Genomic DNA, 21,376 nt, shown 5'->3' on the forward strand with positions numbered 1-21,376 from the left:
CAAATAAAATAACATAGATGAAAGTGCTCTGTGAACTTTAAAGAATCATACACGTATGAAAAAGCTATTATTGCCGTCTGCCTGGTGCCTCCCGAGAGGAGGGCTGAGAGGCACACTGGGAGCTTGACTGTGTTAATTCATCTCCGGAAATGAACTTGGCCGAAGACCAATAATCTTTAAGTCTCTGAAAAGGATGGTGCCTGCTGTATAGAACCATTGCTGCTCTGGCATCCTAATTTCTTCTGTAGGCTCTTTATTATCACATATTGAGAGATTTTTTTTCTTCCCTGGCCTCCCCTTAAGCTCATCACTTTTTATTTCTACTAAGCCTTGCTGTCACCTCCTCAAAGCTAATTCTACTTCAGACACACACTCTCTCTCTACCCAGGCACAGCTCACCTCTTTCTGCTTCTCATTTCAACTGTTCCTGGCTGCCACTCCATGGGACCTTTCTCTGCTTGGTTTATCTTGATGAGAATAATTAGCTTCCCTTATCCCAAATAGTTTTCAGTGAAATGTAATTTAGAAAACCTTGCTTTCAGAAATCCTTCTGTGTCCCAAGATTTTTCCACAGGCCTCTGTAGAGTCCAGTGCTCCATTGTACAGATAGATGTCCCTGTGGCTTGCAAGACCCACATGCGGGCACAGGGCTGTCACACTGAGTGATTACTTGCTGATATTGTTGTCCACTCTGTTTCAAGGAATCATCAAATGATAGAGGTGGCACTCTTGGACAGCTATGAATTTTATGGATCTGATAATTATTGGCAAAGAGGAAGTAACTTTAAGTCCATTTTCCAAAATGAGAATAATACATCTAATTGTTTTATGTTATCACATGACTCTTCTTCCTCTAGAACAGAGCCAGTTAACTCTTCCATTGCCACACTGTCCATCCTTCCCCATCCTGGTCACTCTGTATTTTCTTTTGCCCTAAGAACATACCTGTCCTCTGACTGAGGTGTTGTCTGTCACTCTTTCAACTTCTCTAATCCAACCCCTATTCACTGACATCTCAGCTCACCAGTCACCTTTCTCCATGAGGCTCTCTCTGAGCGAACACCTTCAATGAAACTGATCCCCCCTGATGCCCTTCATAGACTTGATGGAGACCAAATAAGACCCCAGATGATGGGTTTGATAATGAGATGCTTCTGCTGATTGTGAAGCCCCTGAAGGCTAACACTGTGTCTTTCTTACAGCCTCTGTCTCAAGGTTCACACAAAGTAGATCTGCAATAGCTAAGCTTCCCATATCACTGACATGGTGAGTTCTTAATGAAAACACGTGATCCTGACAATGAAGGTAAATGATTTGGGTAGGGATGCTGCATTCCACGACAATAGTCCAAAAAAAAAATCTGACATTATTCCCAAAGGCTAAATATAGCAGTTTTCAAATCTGTTTCTATGATACAACCATTTCCTCAGTTCCTTTAATTCCTGCTTCAAAATCTAGGGTTGAAGAAATAAATTATAGGGCAAAAGCATGTCTCTCATTCATTCGTTTTTCTTCTGTTTTGTCAGGTAGAGCACACAATTAGGACCAAGGGACTCTTCATACAGCTAAACACCTTAAATAGCATATTCCCTAGGGAGAACACAATTCAGTCACTAGTCACATTTAGGAATATTCAACCAAATCTCCTTGGAAATAGAATTTCCTCTGGGCAAAATATTTATCCATTGCAGGCATATGTTGAGGGTGATTTGCCTATGAGTGCAGACAGCTCCATTCATTATGGGAAGTCACAGAAGAGAAGGAAGAGGAATACACTCTCTAGGATTTCTTTTTGCTTGGGGACAGAAAGGAGGGAACAATTGCATTACTTCATTTTCATTTTGCGTATGTTGGTTTGATTTTACAAGTTATTGAATTTGATGGCCATAAACTACAACATCAAAACATGTAATTCCCTCTTTACAACTACAGCAACAACAGCAAAACAACAAGTAATTGTATTGATTCGTTCATCCCGGATAAAGAATGGGATTATATAAAACTAGACTTGTAATTGGGTTATAAAATTCTCTTGGCTCACAAATTACTTATTAGTTCTGCTTGCGTTCCCATGTCCTCACCTCATAGTTCTTTTACTTTATTTCCAGAGAGAATTTGCAGATAATGCCCCCTCATATATCTTTTATTTGCTTGAAATAATACTAAAAAAAGCAAGAACGTATCTGCCAATGGGATTTCGATCTATCAATCTCATTTTTTATTTGGCTTACCTTGTTCATTTGCTATTAGGTATATGATTGTGTGCTTCTTTCACTGTAGGTAATATATGGCAAATATTTCAGCAATTAGGGCAGTAGGTGAGATGTAAACACGGTATCCTCCAGGAAAGGTAACAGAGCTGGGAGAGTGTAGGCGGTGTGGACTTTGAGACTTAGGTAAAGGATGGCTTCATGAGCAAGAACATGAGAAGGGAAGTGTAATGGGTGGTGAATGCTCACTTGGTCTCTCATGTTATCAGAATGATGGATGCTTATACGCACTTCATCTCTGTGCCATTGTAAAGGATGGTAAGAAGTATAGACTTGGGTTTTCCAAAACCAGCTGTGTCCTTTGACATTTCAGAGGCAGGGACTCTAGAGCACTGGAGCATTCCAAACTTTAAAGCCCTTCTGCATTTGTTTATATAGTGCAAGTGTGTTGTTAGTCACTGCAAAATACCATCAGTAATATGACTGGCATTTTGATCTCCCTCTCCACAGACAAATAAATAGTGAAGGAGGGCCAACTTCTCTTTAACAATTAGACTGGAAAATTAATGCTTAAAATGATACATTTTTCCTACTTGTAAGCAATAGAAATGCTAGGAAGCTTAATGACTTTTAGACAGTATAATGAAAATATAGGTAACAATTATACAAATCTATTAACTGTTCTTTTTTAAGTTGCATGTGAGTATTGAATGCATGTTGGTATACATGTGTGTGGATACTCTGCTCTATCACTCCCCTCCACATTCTCTCTTTCTTTTCTTTTCTTTTCTTTTTTTTTTTTTGGTTTTTCAAGACAGGATTTCTCTGCATGTAGCTTTTGAGCCTATCCTGGCACACACTCTGCAGACCAGACTGGCCTTGAACTCATAGAAATCAACCTGCCTCTGCCTCCCAAGTGCTGTTTTCATTTTTAAACTTACGTTTTATTTATTCTTTGTGTCTTTCAGAGCACAAATCATGATTCCATTTACTCCTGTGCTTTTGTATACTCCCTCTGCCATTGTAACATACCCAAAATAAAATAAAATTTAAGAGAAAAAAGGAAAATGGCAAAAATCTAGTCATGGTAGTCGTACTATGACACAGTGAATCACATAGTAAACTATTTTGTCCACATATTTTTAGGTGCAAGTAAGTGTTCATTGCACAGAGTCATTGGTCTGGTCGAGGCCTCTGGTTTCTGCTACACTATTGCAGCTCAAGCCTCACTGGGACTCCTCTTGGCTATCCCATTGTCCCGTGTTTTGGAGATTCTGCAACTTTGGGTCTACAGCACCAGCTCCTTCACGTGCTTCAGCAGGTCATTGATGGGATGGATGTTGGGATGGGCCAACCCATAACCCTGGTTCTGGGACTGGGTAGTTGCAGGGTTGGCCAGCCCGCCAGATTTCCACTTTGCTCATCACCAGGGTGGGCTCTCCAGCATTGCCTCCTCTAGTTCACCCCTTGCTGCAATGAGCAAGGGGCGGGGCCAGTTCTGCTTTCAGACCCTTAGAGCTGGCTCTCCCACAGCTGGGCTATCAGGGCTCTATTGTGTTGCCCAGGCAAGGTACAGAGGCCAGGCTCCCAAGTGCTGCAGCTGGTGAGGGTCAGGGGCAGTTCTCTGAAACACTCTTAGCACCTCAGAGCCTGCTCTCCCACCCATCACAGGCAGTGAGGGGTAGGGGGTAGTCCCTGTCCACACTGCCACGCGGCGGATAAGGGGCTGAGCCAGATCTCTCACACATTCTCAGGGCCAGTTCATCCGTACCTCTGCCCTAGGGTCCCCTCTACTGTGCTTCCCAGGCCAGATGCAGGGTCCACTTTCCCAAGTGCTACAGTTGGTAAGGGAGAGGGTCAGCTCCCAAACCTAACACTCACCACAGGTAGTAGAGGCACTGGGGCTTTAGAATCTCTTAAGGGGCTACTACACTGAACCTGGAGCTAAGCTGGTGTCCAGCAAGCTCCAGGAATGCTGATCCTCCACATAGCTCAGGGAAGGCATGGTCATGACCAACTTCCCAAGGCTGCTGGGGATGCAAACTCCCGTCTCCATGCTTTTTCAGGAAATATTCTTACTCCTGAGTCATCTCCCCAACACCCATGATCAGTTGCATTTTTTGTCAAGCCAAATGGAGCCCAAAAATCAGCCCTTTTAAAAATTCAACAAGTTTAGCTTTAAAACTTGTGAGAATAAAATAGTTCTGTTTGGGAAAACGTGAAACACTAATGAAAACATCAGTTTTCTGTGTACCTTTGTACTTTCCTTGAAGGACAATCACCCTCAAACAAGCAAATACCCCTCAATTTTCTATAACAGATGAATTAAAGTGTAGGGAGATGCCTCAGCTGGGAAACTGCTTGTCACACAAGCATGATGATTTGGGTTCACATCATCAACACCTATGTAAAATGTTGGGCATGTGGCAAGTGCCTGTAACCCCACTTTTGTGAGGGTAAATATTAGAGATCTCTGGGTTCACCGGCCAGTTAGTCTGACTGAGCTACTGAGTTCCCGGTCAAAGAAAAGACAAAGCCTTAAACACAAAACAAACATGGTAGAAAATAATGAGGAAGGCACCCACTGGAGGCCAGCCTCTAACCCCCACACACTTACACATGCGTGTGCCACACTACACACACAGGCAAACGTATACACACACACATCACATGCCACCAAACACAAGCTAATGAAACAGGATAAAGTAGGAGTTAAAGCTCAATTGATAAAACATATGAACAACTTTATTCCACATCTTCTGTTATATTACAAATATGTACAAGTGCAGTAATAAATTAAAAACCAGTCTGAGAAGAGCTCCTTTTATCCCGTCATCTCGGAGAGTTCATCTGATCCAAGTGGCTCCTCGGCTTCTGCTTAGACAGCGTTGTTTTCCCAGCAGATCTCCAACACACAGACCTGCACTGGCCCCTGCACAGCAGGCAGAGGTGCGGTCATAACCGAAACCCTGACGAGGACCCACTGCAGTCAAGACGTGTTGATGAACATTTGTACGATACGTATAAAGCTCTGCAAAAATTCCGAGATGTCTTTCTCCTCCAGTTCCTCACACTCCTTGCAGCCATGTTCTGTTATATTCTGCAACCAAGAAGGAAGAATTAGATGGGCACGCAGAATGTATATCTTTGTTGGGGTTATTAAAATATTTGAAACAGAGGCTGGGGGCTTCACACATGACAACATTGGCAAATTAATATCATCTTAAGAAAAACTATAAGAAAGAATCAAAGAGTCAATAGGGATTGGTTTTGCCTACATTGTGTTAAGATCTTTGCAAACGCACAGATCAGGCACGTTAGACTGCATTCGTCCAGCTTAATGCCTATCAAAGTATTCTTCGTTTCTTTCTTGAAGCCCATACTTCTCTAATGGTCCGTGGCCTCTGTGACATATCTTTTATCTATTTCATTTTCCATGGCCTGGAATGCCATGCCCTTGAGACACCAAGAGAGTACTTGCCATACACACACACACACACACACACACACACACACACACACCATAGACTTTTAACATTTTTACACTATTGTTGTCTAACCATTCCTGGGAATCATAACCATATACTTTTGTTTCCAGCTTTAAGCACAAGGCCTGGCACACATGAGCTACCTGAATGTTATTGGTTGATCTGAACCACTTAGGCAAATGCCACAGACATAGCTTGAGTGACAACTAGAATATTACAAGAGAATGCATAAACATTATCTTTTCGAGACCTTCTGAATTATGAAGACTGTGCCAGGAAAACCAAAATTAGGTTTCACATCCATTAGGTGCTTGGAATTCATATTTCCCAGTATTCATCAGATACACACTGTGTGCCAGACACTGTCATAATGCTTACACTGCTCTCTACTTGGTCCTGAGAATACGTCACAGAGGAAAGCAAAGCTCCTATGTGACTCATCCCCACTGACACAGTAAACTGAAATTCTACGTGGGTCTCCCAACCACGCAGTCCTGTTGACTTTTCTAGTGCTTATGCCAAATTATCACGTTGGAGTGGCACCAACCAGCAGCCTAAAGCTCTGGACTGATACTGTCACGAGTTATTTGTTGACTTTCTTACCATTAGTAAATGGCAATAACATAGCACAGAAGTAATTTAACCATGAATAGATTCACTTGATAAGTATCCCTAGTGATGAATACCCGTGAGAAGTGTATGTTCTGGGAATCGTAATAAAACATTAAAAAAATAGCCAAAAAAAAAAAAAAAAGACCCTAGAATGTACATGTTCTGATGCTGACTCTTTAATGGTGACAAATAGACAATTACTGCTACTGAATCTAGTCCATGATTTTCAGAGTGTGAGACATGTAGAGAAAGGGACAGAGAATGGGGAAAGCATGGAGAATGTACATAGTTAACATGAGTGAGAAGGTGACATCTGAGCAGCCACAAAAGGCAGCCCATCATTTGGGAGAAGCCAAAGCACCTGAAGGCCATTGCAATCCCAGTTGTATCTGCCTAAAGACACTGAGTGTCCCAGACATGCATTCCCTGACCTCTGTGTTGCATCCCAGCTTAATGGCTAACCCTTCCCTACACCAGGACCCTAGTTTCCCCAGTACACACACGCTCCCTCTGGTGCTGCTATGCTTAATGACAAACTGGCGGCTCACTCATTCACTGATTGGCTAATTCACTTCCCTCTTCCTTTATAACAGGGACTACAGGGGCTTTAACACAGCATGCTGAAGAACTCATTAAATGCAATGTTTACTGTGCCTCCTCTGATGACAAAGCTCCTTTGTTTCTGTGTTGTTTCACCCCCATGGTTGTGCTGTTTGAGGCACAATTCATTCCGTGCACTTGAGGCTGTTCATGCAGCTCATCCCTCGGTCAACCACAGGAGTCACAAGTACATGCTTTCCCAGAACCCTCTCCTGCTCCTGCTGTCTGGGATGTTCCAAATAATACTTGACTCTGTGCCAGTTTTCAATATCATAATTTCCATTGCTTAAATTTTTGGAAGATGAGAAGACAGAAGCTAGAGTAGAACTACTGCTCTCATGCCATTAGCTGCCCGAGTTGGGACATGTGGTTAGCTCTGGCTGTTTTCTGAGCACATCAACATTTCACACGGAAATAAGGACAGCTAGAGATGAAAAAAGAAGAGATTAGTCTTGGATTTTGAGGACTTAGTGCCTTATCAATCTAACATATAAAGAACAATGTGTGACAGCCGGTAATGACTAACCCAATAAATGTGAGTTACCATTTCTGATGTTAAACACTTAATTACATTAATGTCTATCCAGGGCACCTATGCACTAGCCTGTCCAATACTCTTCTCGTGCTAAAGCACACTGGATAACACTATTCAGAAATGCTTGTTAGCCAAGGGAATCAGTGAGCTTAGGATTCTGTGCATACCAGCTCTGGTACCACTTTTGACTGTCACTCCAATGGAATGAAATTCTTTCCTGTAGTCTCCATAGGAGAATCTGCTAATGAATGAATGCCCTACCCCAAGCAAGCCAAAAACATCAGATGCAGCTCACTACAGCTATTTGATCACTCACCTTGTTAGAAGACAGACTGCTGTTTGCTAGGAAGATCACGTTTCTTACTGTTTCATTAAGACGCTCGTTACTGTACTCGTGCAAAATGACCCGTAATTCCAGCAGAAAGCAATTCATCGCAGTAACTTTGCAACTGGGCTAAAAATAAGAGTTGCAAAGAGTCCGTTTAAAACAAACAAATGAAAACAAACCTCCTCATTCTTCATTTTCACGTTGATAAGACTTTGATTTAAAAAATTCAATCAATCTCATCTAGTTATCTTATAAAGACACGTAATATCAACACTACTTGGTTTTAGCCGTAAACTTGACACAACTTAGAAGACAGTCTTAATGAGGAATTTTCTCTCAGGATAACCCGTAGGCATGTCCCTAAAGGCCTGTCTTTATTGCTAATTCATGGAGGAAGACCCAAATGACTGTGGTGGCACCGTTCCCTAGGCAGGAGACCCTGAGTGGTATAACACTGAAGGGAACTAGCAGACAGGAAGCAAACAAGAATTCCTGCAGTTCTCTGTTCTTGTATGGCAACTGGATGCTTTAAGTTTCCTGACCTGGCTTCCCATAGTTATGGGCTCTAGCTTGGAACTGTAAGCTAAAGATTTGCTTCCCCAAATAGTTTTCTGTCTGTGCGCTCCTAAGGGATTTTAATCATAAAGGGAGTGGCTTCCCCATCCCCCCCAATTTGGTTTTGAAATCAAAACTAAAACCAACAACAATGAAGAAGGGTGGCACTGTTGTGCACAAGGAAATGGGCATCAAAGGCCACTGTCCCTCGCTGAGCGTGCCTCTTCTATTCTATGGGTGACGCAGCAGTCTGGAAGTGACAGGGCATTTATAAAACCATTTAGGGTCAGACTGTGCGTTCACATTTGAAGGAGTGACAACTGCCAGTCATACTGTCCCCTACAGTTCCAAGCAGAAAGAATCCCAAGAAGTCCAAGGTAAAAATCAAGGCAGAGACAGTACCCACTCATGGACCGGCCAAACCAGAGAGGGGTGGTGAGCAACAGGAAAACATACTTCTTACAACAGTTACTAAACATCGAAAGCAAATAAATAGATAGAAAATTAGAACAAAAGAAAACACTTAATTGGATTCAACAGTGGCTTAAATTAGTTAGGACCTGCCTGAATCTAAACTATACTCAGTTAATGGAGTGCTTTCTGATTAGGTAAAATAAATAAATAAATAAAAATTAAAAAAGCAGGGAAAAACAGAAACTACACTAAAATGAGAGGAGGGGTTATCTAGAGCTAACCCCTGTGTTTGGTGAACATCTAGTTGTCTGAGTTTCCGACTCCAGCGTCTACTCAGAACACTAAGAGCGGGACACACAAACCTGCCACTTCCGAGAAGTTGCACTTGACAGTTTTGAGTACACAGAAGGTGGTTTGGTTTTGGTTCTAGTTTCGTTTCTGTCATTGTCACTGTGATAAAGTACCCTGACAAAGAGCAATTTCAGGGAGAAAGGATGCCTTCTGTGCTCGCAATTCCAAGTTCCAGTCCATCACGGCAGGGAAGGCAAGGCTTGAGGGACTTAAGAAAACTGCTCAGACCCACAGTTCCGAGCGGCGGGACACTGTGGAACGCCCTTCTGCCCTTTCCCACTCTCAGTCCTGGCTTCAGCCTGTGAAGCGGTGCCGCCTCCATTTGGAGTGATTCTTTCCCCCATAGTCACCCAGATTAAGAAAAGTACCCTGCAGACATAGCCTCGGGGCAAAACTCATTGAGGTACTTTAAATGGTGACACTACTAACAATTTAAACTCAATTAACGTCCCCATTTTCCAAGCAGTAGTATTAGGGAGCTATCTGTCAACATTAGCAGCAATCTAGAGTGAAGGAAGTAACCACATTGCCAAATGCCTTCAACCTTCATTATAATAAAGCTAGTGTGTCAGTTAGAAATTCTAGTACATTGTTTGGATTATGTTTCTTATCACCCGGAGACTAGTGAAAGGACTTCTTACAAGTGCAGAAATTCATGCAAAATACAAAACATGGGTGCCCTCAAGCAAGTTTCAGAAGTCATTATTGAAGACGGTGACATGCTACAGCACTAGGAATAATGGGTATGGTGGAGACATTTAATGTGATTTTAGCTTCTAATTCTATGATGATCTAACTGCATCACAGAAGCAGATGATAGATTTTGTTTGACACTGATGGAAACATATTTGTTTTCCATTTTGATTTGGCACCATTGCAAAAAAAGCATTTATGTATCTGTTTTTCCTAAGTCCTGCAAATCCAATGATTCCTTAGAAATGTCAGGGGTCAAGCACTAGAGAACCCATGGTAAGTTAGATTTTAAAACCGAACTACTTCAGTGAAGTTATGGGAATATGGCTGAAAACTGGAAAATAGCAATTAAAACAATTAACTATACTCACATGAAAGTCACTGTCAGTGTATAAAGTAGCATCAATATGAATAGACTGAAAAGAGAAAACAAGGTAATATAGAAAATTTATTAATAACAACTTCCTGTAAACAATAAATTTAGGCCCTTTAATTTTGAATTTTGCAATGATTTTAAGTTCCAGCAGTTGTAAGAATACATATAGTGATCTGCTCTGATCTCTTCTTTGTGTTACCCTGCTGGTCCTTACTTAGCCCTAACAGGGAAATCCATATTGATGTAACTTTTCTCCCTTCTCCAGATTTTACTGGTTTTATCCCCTTGTCCAATCCTACACTTTTATTATTTCCAGAATGTAAAAGAAATAGAACCATATGGAATGCAACCTTTTAAGACTGGACTTTTTAAAAATAACACTTTGAGCAGTTGTGTTATAGGAAAAAAAAACCCAGCAGAATGTTGTGAGTTCTCTTTCTGTCCTTTATATGATTCCATTGTTAATATACTGCATATTTTATGTACATTTGTTATACCCAACGACTGGACATTTGTACATAGGTACAGTTTGGCTGTTTAATGCCCCCAAACTCAGTTCCAGGATGGAAACGATGAAAGCTCTGGCAAAGGGGTCTAGAAGAAGACCAACAGGTCACTGGGGTGTGACTTTGAAGGGCACTGTAGGACTATTGCCTCTTCATTTTCGCGCGTGCATGCATGCGTGAGTGTGTGTGTGTGTGTGTGTGTGTGCGTGCGTGTGTGCGTGCGTGTGTGTGTGTGTGTGTGCGTGTGTGTGTTGTAGTTGCATCATGTTATAGAGCACCCATACTCTGCCTGTTCATCCCTCACTCCCTCCTAATCCCTGCCAAGCATCCATTTTTGAATTTGCTCTCTAATTTTGTCTTCCCCACAAGGACAAACAGTTGAAGTCACGCAGCACGAAGCCTTTCCAGATGTGGTTCTTTCACTGTATGAAATGCTTTCTAGGTGTTTGTTTCCTTGGCTTGGCCACTTATTTCTTTTTGTCCCTGACTAATACACTACTGTATGGAGGCACCAGAATGAAGACCACGGTGAATAAAAGTGGTGAGAGTTGCCTTTTTCAGTCCCAGGATCAAGCTGTTTTCCACTCACTAGCAAGAGAGGTAGTTTAAGGTATTCTAGTACACATTTTATATTAAGTTGAACAAGCTGCCCTCCGTTCCTCCTCTGCTGGGAAATTTCGACTTGAACTAGTCCTACCGTAGTTCTCTGAAGCTGCTGTCGTTTAGGATGAGCTGGGTGACTTAAATAAAAACATTCAATTTTCTCAGATTCTGGAGGCAATCAGTCTCAGAAGGGTATACCAGCAATGGTCTCCCAAGACTGCCTCATTAACACCCATCTTGTCTTCTCTCAGTCTCCACAGAGGATCTTCCTCCTGTGGGTACCTGTAGCATGGTGTTCTGTCCTTCTAAGGGCATTGGCCATATTGGATTCAAATCATCCTAATGACCATATTTTAACTTAAATGGACCCTTTAAAGATCCTGCATCAAAACACAATCATATTAAGAGGTGTGTACAGTAATTAAGAAAGGATAATCCATTCTGTATAAGAGGTGCTGTGTTTATCATGTCTTTTCTAAATCAATTGATGTGATTTTCCCCTTACTCTCCTGATATGTCAGACTGGACTGATTGATTCTTTGATCTTCAAATAATGAAAATATTTGCATATTTAGAATAAACCCCATATGTTCATGTGTAATTCTGTTTATATAAAATACACTGATAAATCTGGATTGGTAATATGGTAACAGGATTTTTATAGTAAGTACATGAGAGTCTCTTGTCTTTGGTTTCATATTTCAACATCAAAGTAAGATTTGTCTCCCAATCTGAGTGTTAGGAGCTTCATTCCTCCCATACCCTGGAAGAGGCTAGGTATATCCTTTTCAATCCTTGTAATAGCTTTCAGGATGCTGAAGAAAATCCAGCTGTTATTGATGGCTCTTCCAGGAGGTTTTGTATAGTGAATTTAATGATGTCGATGGTTATACTGATACTTGAACCTTTGATTTCATGTTTTGGGGAGTTTGTGGTATTTGGAGAATTTGCCCATTTCCTGTAAGTTATTGGTGCAGAATCAGTACTTACAAGATACTAAGGGAAATGATGGTGAATTTGATCCCCACAAATTCTGTAATGATAGCCATCAATCATCCATGGTACTAATGCTGTATATCCTTTCTCTTATTATTAGATGCTTATTAATTGGATTAATTTTTTTGTGTTTCATAGACTTGCCCACCTCTTTCCAGGTTTCAGCTTCTTGATTTCTGCACTGAGATCTACTCTTTTCCTCACTCTACTTGTGCTGAATTTATTTTGTGATTCTTCTAACTTGGGGAGATGCAATTTATTTTGCTGGTTTGATCTTAGCACCTTTCCTCTTTTCTAATACATTTATTTGGTTTTTAAAGTTTCCCCATCTTAACAGTTCACATCTTAATGGATTAAATTTCGTTTTATTAGGTTCTATGTGTTGTTTTTCATATATTTGAGAATTAGTCTTTAACCCATGAATTATTTAGAAACACATTATTTAACTTGTAAATTTGGGGAACTTTCCTGTTTTGTTTTATCATCTCCAGTTTGATTTTATTGTGTCCTTAACATACTTTCTGCACAATCAAAATTTTGGTTAGTTTCATGAACCTCACTTTGTGCCTCAGGGTATATTTAATCTTAGTTCTATGGCAATTTTTAAAAGTTTGTTCTGATACTGTTAGGCAGAATGCTTCATGCATAAAGCAAGTCACATTAGTTGGTTTTGTCATGGTTTCCATCTTTCTGGAATTTTTACTTAATACTTTAGTTAGTTATTGATCCTGAGACAGTGAAATTCACAACTGTAGTCATAAATTTGTCTGTTTCTCCTTTGGGCTGAGAAATTTGTGTGTCATGAATTCTGAGGCTCTGTTGCTTAGTGCATATATATTATGAATCAGTGTTTTTTCTTCATGAATTTTCTTTTGTCATTAACGTTGCTCTTGGAGTTAGCAGTTATATTTCCTATCATATTGACTTTACCTGATACTAATATAAGGCTAATAATGGTCTTGATTGCGACTTCCTTCTTTTTGTATGATTCATGATTTTTCCTTGTATCTGGGTATGATAGCTATTATGTCAGAAGAATCTTGTCTTACTTAAGTATTCTCTTTTAATATGCAGGGAATCACCTGTTGAGATGTTTTGCTACAGTCTGACTTGCGTTGTGTGTTGTGATTCTAATAGCAGCTCAGTTTCCAGGACAGTGGTGGGCCTTCCATTATTATCCTTACTCACTTCAGTGAGAATCACCTCTTCGGTCCATGTTCTCTGGCCTCTTTTGTAGATTATGGAAGACACTGGTCCATAGGGACCAAACATACCTTCTAGGATTGTCATTTAGAATGGTATTCCTGAGTTTTCTTGACTATATTCAGTAGAACCTTCTCCTAGGACATTTGGTACCTCTAGGCAAGAGAGATGATCTACAATGCCCAGAAAAGATATTTCATTCTAGTGCTAATTTCACATTGAATCCTCTTCATGGAATCTGTTTTCCAGATAAGAAAAACACATTTCTGATTTGTGAGGAATGGAGCCCCTTAGGCTACATTGCTTAGATACTGCATTTATTTTTTAATTCTTCAATAGTTCCTTGAAAATTCTGTAGACTTTTTTTAATGTTTATTCTTCTTATAAGCCCCCCATGTCCACACCCCTTCCCTTCTCACCCATCTTTGCGTCATCTTCTTTTCTCTTAAGTCCATGAAGTGTTGCCCATGTACTCTTCCTAGATATATGGCCTCCACCTGAGCTAGACGATCTCACAGGGGCAACACCTTTAAAGAAAACTTGTTCTCCCTCTCCCAGCAATGGTTAATTGCTAACATGTCCTCAGATATGAGTGAACTTAATGTCAACCTCTGCAGTTCATGATGGGATTCTATTTGACATCAGCTTGTGTACATCTTGAGTATGTTGCTATAACTACTGTAAGTTCATATGTACAACTTCCCTGTTGTGTTGAAAAAGACCCTGTTTCCTTCTAGTCATCTACTGACTCGGGCTCTTACACTTTTTTCTAATACCTCTTCTACAAAGATCACCAAGTCTTTGGAAGAGGGTTGTGATATAGATGTCCCATTTGGGGCTTGTCCCATTTAGGGCTGAGCATTCTGCAGTCTCTCACTTTCTTCACCTTGACCAGTTGTAAGTCTCTGTTACCACCATCTACTAAAAACGGAGCTTCTCTGATGAGGGCTGGGAGATGGACTAACCTACTGGTATAATGATAAGTCATTAGAAGTCACATTCAGGCTATACAGTTAGCAGAAATAGTAATAAGTCCTCCACTAGAGCCTAGTGCAAGTTTTAACAAAAAATTAGACCTTGAAAGCAATGTCTTATGAGGCTTTGCAAAGTTCACATCTTTCTTCACAAGCATCATTATTTCAAAAGATATTTTGTGAGAGCTTGCAGAAAGACATAAGAGGTGCATATTTCATAGCCATCATATGTTCTTCTGGGTAAAAAAATGACATCAATTATCTCACCTAGTACTGGCTCCTACACAGCACAATAACGAACCAGCCATGCAAGATGTGGTTAGTGGCATGACTGTTTTGAATAATTGATTTTAAGAAACTTCATGCCTGGAACTATAATCCTGATCAAAAGCCCCTGGCTGGGAGTCGTACACCCTAGAGTAGAACTGGCTGCTAGTATTTTCTTACTGACCGTTCTGTCGAATTACCTTCGACATATTTATGGGTATGTCCACAGACCTGATATCCTATCAGCCTTAGTCATGGAAACTTCATTTTATTTTTAGTAGGAAGCAATCAGTGTTGAGGCACAATTAGTCAAAGTGCTGCCAAGGGATCAGCTGCTCTGCGCTAAATGAGATGTCAAACCTACCCTCATCCCACCAAGGCTCAGGAAATACCCATGAAAAGGAAGCAGAAACATTTACAAGTCAGACAGTGGGGAGGGGTGCCGCGAAATGCTGTCTTCTGGGTGCCGTTTGGACACAAAGCACTTTGTTACCTGCGCAGGATCTAGTCTACCAAAGCGACAGTAGAGCTGGCATGTGCTCTCCAGGCTCTAACCCTATAAGGAGCTGTTGGAACTTGATAGCTTCTGGGATTCTGGGGGAGGGAAAATTATCCTCTTCTGATGGTTTGCCCATCCTTTCTTTCCTGTGTTCCTCTGGATGGCTACACAGCCACGTACATACTGGCAACACTAATTAGACTCGGTGGGCTTCCAAAGAGCAAGAAAAAAAAAAGATACAAAGCTGGGTGTGGACACAGTGGGGAGACAGATCAGGGGGACTCAGGGGTGAAAAGGGAAGTGGATATGACCATATGTTCAGTATATTCACGTATGACATTCTCAGAATAAGAACGGCTATACAAACAAATATATCAAATATGAACTTTGACAAAAAAGAAAGGAGAAATGGAAGCCGGGTACTCACTTGGATAAGAGACTCAATGTATTTTAGATCACTTATCACATCTTTCCAGTTGGCTTCTGTTTCAGGGAGGCCCACGCTGACACAGCTGAAAGAAAACACAAAGACACGCACTTTGGAAGAGGGTGTCTTTTCTGGCTGAGAACATAAACAAGGTAACAGTCAAGTTCATTATATTCTCACTGGGGGAAAAGCCCAGGCCTCTTCTGTCTCTGTGCAACCAACAGCCCGGTGGGTGAGTAGAACCATCAAATATATGGTACAACTCTGATACTCTGAGCTAATTCGAGGAGGGCAGTTCACCCTTGAGGATAAGAACAAAGCTGATTAGATAAGTTGTAAGTAATCACATGCAGTTTATCACAATGAAACTGGGATAGGACCTGATGTGTTTCATGCTCAATAAATGTTCCTGAAATATTAGTTTCCTTGAAGTATAATTTCCATGAGACTTTTAGGGCTGGTCTTTATCAGGTGACAACCGTGAGAGTAAATGTCCTTTTCAGTATGCTAAATGCCACTTTCATGACCCCCACGTAGTCACTGAAGACTTAACTAAATAAGAGATGGATGACCACACATTTATTCACTTTGGCTAAAACGGAAATGAAACACCTAGAATTAAAGACACGTCGATCAAGTGGCTGTGGAGTGATTCTTAAAGCCTCAGGAAAAACAGTTACTCTCAGAATGTTATGGACAATGCACGTTTGCCAATGGCAATCTGCCTAATGAGAGCAGTGTACATTTGTGGTACCAGTGCATGGGATATCTTATATCAAGAAGCCCAGTTGCTGTGGGTGATAGAATACACATATGGAATACTACCAAGGTGCAGAAATGTTTAGCTTGTCAAGTCCCTGAGCATCTCCACAGTCGCCTACATATCCTACACACAAGTAAACTTAACATAGTACAGCATCAACAGGAAGAAATCCAAGGACACATGATAATGGCCAATAACATATAACAGCTGTAATTAAAGATGAAATTACCCCAAAATGAAGACATGAATGCCAGCCTCAGTTAAAAAATGACTGTTCAGAAGGAAACACAAGTAGCACGAGATGGATGTATTCCTCATATATGGTTTCTGGAAAACATAATCATAAACAATATGGTAAAATATCTCTAGTTAAAAACATGTAGAAGTGCATGCTGTTGTAATTTAGTTCCATAATTGTAAAGGTGTCATTTCACTATCAACATTCTTTATAGAAACACTGAAATTTCAGTGAATCTTGTGTTTTGTTTTATTCTGATCTCCAACTGTCTCAATGCACAAAACTCTCCAAGCAGATATTTCTCCAGTTGGAGGACAATGATAAACTGACATTCTTAGCAATTGACACACAGACCCTTAGGACCAGTCAGCTCCGTCTGTCATCACTGACTTCCCTTCACCCTCCCTCCCTTTTAATAAACCACATATTACATACAGCACAGATTAGTAATGTTAAACAATAGCAAGCAACCAATTGTATGTTAATTTCATGTGAGCATATGGAAATTAAAATACATTGCTATCACATAAATAAAAACTGGATAAAAGTGAAAACTAGTAAAGGTATTTGTACCAGATAGCGCATGTCCATGTCGTCAATCCTGGCATTAGAAAGGCAGAGGCAAGTGAAATTCTGTGAAGTTGAGCCTGTTATATGTGGTGAATTCCAGGCTACCCAGGACTAAGTAGTGACAAGATCTGTCTCAAGAGGTGTTTCCTTTAGCGTTCTATTAGCCATGACACAACAGCTTTTCCTGGTTATTTAGAACCTTCTATGTCTGAGACAGATCCAGATTTGATTCTTTGACCTGACTCTTTAGTGTTTTCAAAGCTTTTATAGTTGCAGAGAACAATGTCAGACAATTTCTCAACCACTAGAAATCTGTGTCCTATTTAGTCTCTGCAGAAAAGATGCACAACACCAGCCCTTGTCCTCAGAGGCATAATTTATGTGGTACACAGACATTGAGAGAACAAGGAGACCGAACTAAGAAAAATAATGCATTACTGATGACACAGAGAGAATGGGCAGACTGTTAGTCTTGTTTACAAAAACCCACATCACTTTTCTATAAAATAAAGACAAATCTTGGGAAAACAGATTTCGGTCAGAGCCAGAGATGTTTAGAGAATAATCATGCATCTTATTATAGAATATATCTGAGATTAAGGTGACCTTATAAGAAAAGCAATATGCTATTTTTTTCTGTTTTTTCCTTACCAAAATTTTCATTACTTAATGCCCAGGTAAATGCTTAAGTGTTGAAGAGCTGGCTATGGCGATTGGCTTCCAGCAGCTATCCATCCAGAACACCTCCTGAAACACAACCAGGGTAAAGGATGACAATCAAAAACACAAATGGGCAAGTCAGGGACAGACAGAGATGAACCTGGTGCCTGTGGAGCACCTGTTTCCCAAAGGGGGCCCTACATGTTCCCTAAAACAAGCATCATCAATCAAACACTCATGAGAGCACGTAGGAAACCAACCTGGCCTCATGACTGCCAACTGAAGACCGTGTTTGCTTAGTGCAAAGAACAGAGCCCTCGTTTCTCACTATGTCCCAGATCTAACAGATTTCAGCCCATATCAATTACAGTTAGAGACATCCAAATACACAGACTCAAATAACCACCAACTGATGATCCAATTTACAGTAACAGTTATATCTACAGGCTTAAAAATAGACATCTCAGGTCTTCAAAGTAATTTACTGGAACACCATTTGTCAATTCCCTAAATAGCAAAATTATATTTTTTCTAACTCAAAGTAGACAAACATTTTATGGTTACACATTCCCATTCAACTCCATTTCATTAAAATACTCAAACTCAAAATATGTAAAATATGGACAGTCCTCCTAGACTTAAAAATGATACATATTAATGGCCCTTACCAACAAAAAATATCAATTATCTTTTGCTTTGCTAATATAATTTATCACGATTAATTATCTTAATTTTTACACTTTGAAGATGCTTCCAAATGTGTAAATATTTTCTGTAAATTATGTGCAGAGTATTACCCTTATTTCTACAGTGTGTGTGTGTGCGTCTATGTGTGATTATGTTTGTGTTTTTGACTATGCGTATGACTGTGTGTTTATGTGTCTGTGTTTTTGTGTATGTGCCTGTGTGCATCTATGTGTGTGTGTGTGCCATTGTGCATGTGTGGCAGTCAGAGAAAAATTGTGGGGGCTCCCTCTTTCCTTTCTCAACGTGGGTTCCTGGGATCAAACTTTAAGTCATCAGGCTTGTTAGCAAATACCATTACCTCCCGAGCCATCTTGTCATCCTGTAAAAGGGAAATAACCCAACATTATTGGGGGTATAAAACAAGATACTAGAGGTGTATAGGCAATGTCGAGCTTCTGAACAGTCTTCACCCTGGATTCCACGTGACTCTGGCATTAGACTTCCCCTTCCAGCAGGAGTTCATATATTAAGCTTGTGCAAGCACCAGACAGGCTGAGCCTTGTTTATGCCTATGGCTGATGATTGCCCCCAAAGCTTAAGTCACCTGAACTGACCTGAAAGCATAAGCAGCAAAGACTCCAGAGGCAGCTAGGTCTTCCCGGTCAGCCTCCGTTGACCTTTGTGTCTTTGCTTTCTGACTTACACCTCAGGAATGCTTGACTATCTTTTCCTCGCTGCCCCCGTTGCTATTTATCTGGGACAGAGTTCTGACTGTAGTCTTTTTACCAAGGACGACGGCTTTCCACTTCACCAGTGACAGGAGCTTGCTATGTCTGTGTATGGTCTAGGCATGGTAACCTGCAAGTAACACACAACTTAGAACAGGCGAAGAACTTGATTTAAAACTGTGCATAACGAGTAAGTGGGTGTTGTGAAAGAACAGACCAGAGAGGCTAGGGGAGCTTGAACGTGGTAAGGACTGCCGAACAATATGCATGGGGTGTTTTCTTTCTATATTGCAAGTCTTCATAGCCAAGTGTTATTCTGATCATATCTTAAAAAATGATCAGATGTTACCTATGAGTGAGGACTGAAATAGTGTGACATTATGGAAAGCACCTGAGCGAGGCATGCGCACCGAGCAGCGTGTTTACAGAGAGGTGAGTCATGTCCTTAACAGCATGAAAGAGGGAGATAAGTGGGCATGCTGCTGCCACTACACAAATCAGAGTCATTTTCGACTAAGGGCCATGCAACAAGTGTTCCTACTTTCAAAGTCTTGTAGTATTGGCCGTAATTACATCGATATCCACTACAGCTTGAGAGTAGTTGCAGATGATGAATGGGAGTTGACTGCAACCCAACTCAGCTACATTAACAAAATAAGTGTCCAGGGCCTCTGACTCCCCAACCATCTCTTGATAAACAATTTTTGTTTTGCTGACAATGCCTGGCCCCTGTGGATCCCTTACTCCAGCCTCATTTAGCTGAGAAAGTCATAGCTTTTCATGTCTTGCACCTTATACTGACAGTTCTTTAGTAATTGCTGTCAAGTTGCCCTTGGAAGGGGCCAGTGGAATTCTGTAGGGATCCCACCTAGTTCCCATTAGAATAAGTTGTTAAGAAAAAGCCAGCCTGACTTATGATTTCACCATGTGCTTTATCCTTCTTGTGTATACTTTTGCCATACAACCCAAGCGACACTGTCACCAAGGCCAAACAGATGAGGTCACTTGGTTTTGTGTTTCAGCTCCAGACAGTGAGTTAAATACACCTCTTTCTTTAGAGGTGCTCGGACTCAGGGAATAAACTGGCACATGTCTCTAAACCTTACAGTCCACCATAAAACAACAACAACAAAAAATTAAAAGACCAGTTAGGATATTTCATGCTTTTAAAATATCACCTCGAATAAAGATATATAGGCATATACATATGTATTAATGAAATACCTTAAGTACTTGGGAATGATGAAAATGAGATCAGTTGCTCAGGTAACAAAACTGTTCCCAAAATAAACATTTCCCGTGCAATTATGACTGAACTTCAGGTCACCAAGCTTAAGGTCCAGGCTAACTAAGTTATAAGCCCTATCCAAGAAACATTAAATAAAAATAAACTTAAAATTGATATAAAATAAATACAAAACACTTGCCATTTAGAACAGATAAAGAACACACACAGGAAGCATATGCTAGGTGGACTTTTCTAGGTTTATTTTTTTATATTTAGTAGAAATGTTTTCAAAAAGCCGTTTTCATAAGTGTTCTTGAAAAACTCCAGCTAAACCAAATCCGAGAGACAGACATCCTGCACAACTTCTTTGGAAAAACATAACAATAAAAAAAAACTTAGCTCACTGTCCAGAAACAGTCATTAGGACATCTCACTACAGAGATATCCTAAAAGGACTTTATTCAAGCACTAATGAAGGGAGAAGAAATTCTGCCAAGGCTTCTGCATGGGATGGAAGTTGGAAATTATGGCAGAGGGCTAACACTGTATCACCTAAAAGGAATTCCAGAAGGAAACAAAAAAGAGAACAGAAAAGATTAATAAAAAAATAGGAAACTTCAAGGAAGTAAAGAAAAACACAAGCATTCATACTGAAGGAAGATGAAAAGGGTAAATAAAAACTAAGCTGTATTCATGGAAAGTTGCTTACAGGCAAGAGTCAGAGAGACCTGATGCTGCTGCACAAGACTAGGGAGCTTCAACATCCTAATGGAGACTACTTTACCCTGTCCATCCTGGAGAGAAGGCAAGCAAAGCTCTCTCACATCTAGCCTTAGAGAACAGGAGAGCTGGGGTTGGGGAGATG

At 40.6% G+C, this 21,376-nt stretch overlaps 1 protein-coding gene across 3 annotated transcripts in view; it reads right to left on the minus strand.

The window, feature by feature from the left end:
- Window positions 1–4,933: 4,933 nt before the first annotated feature.
- The window catches only part of Il15 (interleukin 15), a 70,653-nt gene continuing 54,210 nt past the window's right edge, over window positions 4,934–21,376 (minus strand). For all 3 annotated transcript variants that reach the window (XM_040734841.1, XM_021231611.2, XM_005077725.4), the window contains exons 2-7: window positions 17,860–17,955; window positions 16,630–16,727; window positions 15,638–15,722; window positions 10,158–10,202; window positions 7,762–7,899; window positions 4,934–5,310 (exon numbers count right to left, since the gene is read on the minus strand). In XM_040734841.1, the coding sequence (XP_040590775.1) occupies window positions 5,200–5,310; window positions 7,762–7,899; window positions 10,158–10,202; window positions 15,638–15,722; window positions 16,630–16,727; window positions 17,860–17,871 (489 nt within the window). In that variant the 5' untranslated portion in view covers window positions 17,872–17,955 and the 3' untranslated portion in view covers window positions 4,934–5,199. The remainder of the gene's footprint in view (window positions 5,311–7,761; window positions 7,900–10,157; window positions 10,203–15,637; window positions 15,723–16,629; window positions 16,728–17,859; window positions 17,956–21,376) is intronic.

This window comes from Mesocricetus auratus, unplaced genomic scaffold (genome assembly GCF_017639785.1).
Source record: "Mesocricetus auratus isolate SY011 unplaced genomic scaffold, BCM_Maur_2.0 Super-Scaffold_100041, whole genome shotgun sequence".
Taxonomy (NCBI): domain Eukaryota; kingdom Metazoa; phylum Chordata; class Mammalia; order Rodentia; family Cricetidae; genus Mesocricetus; species Mesocricetus auratus.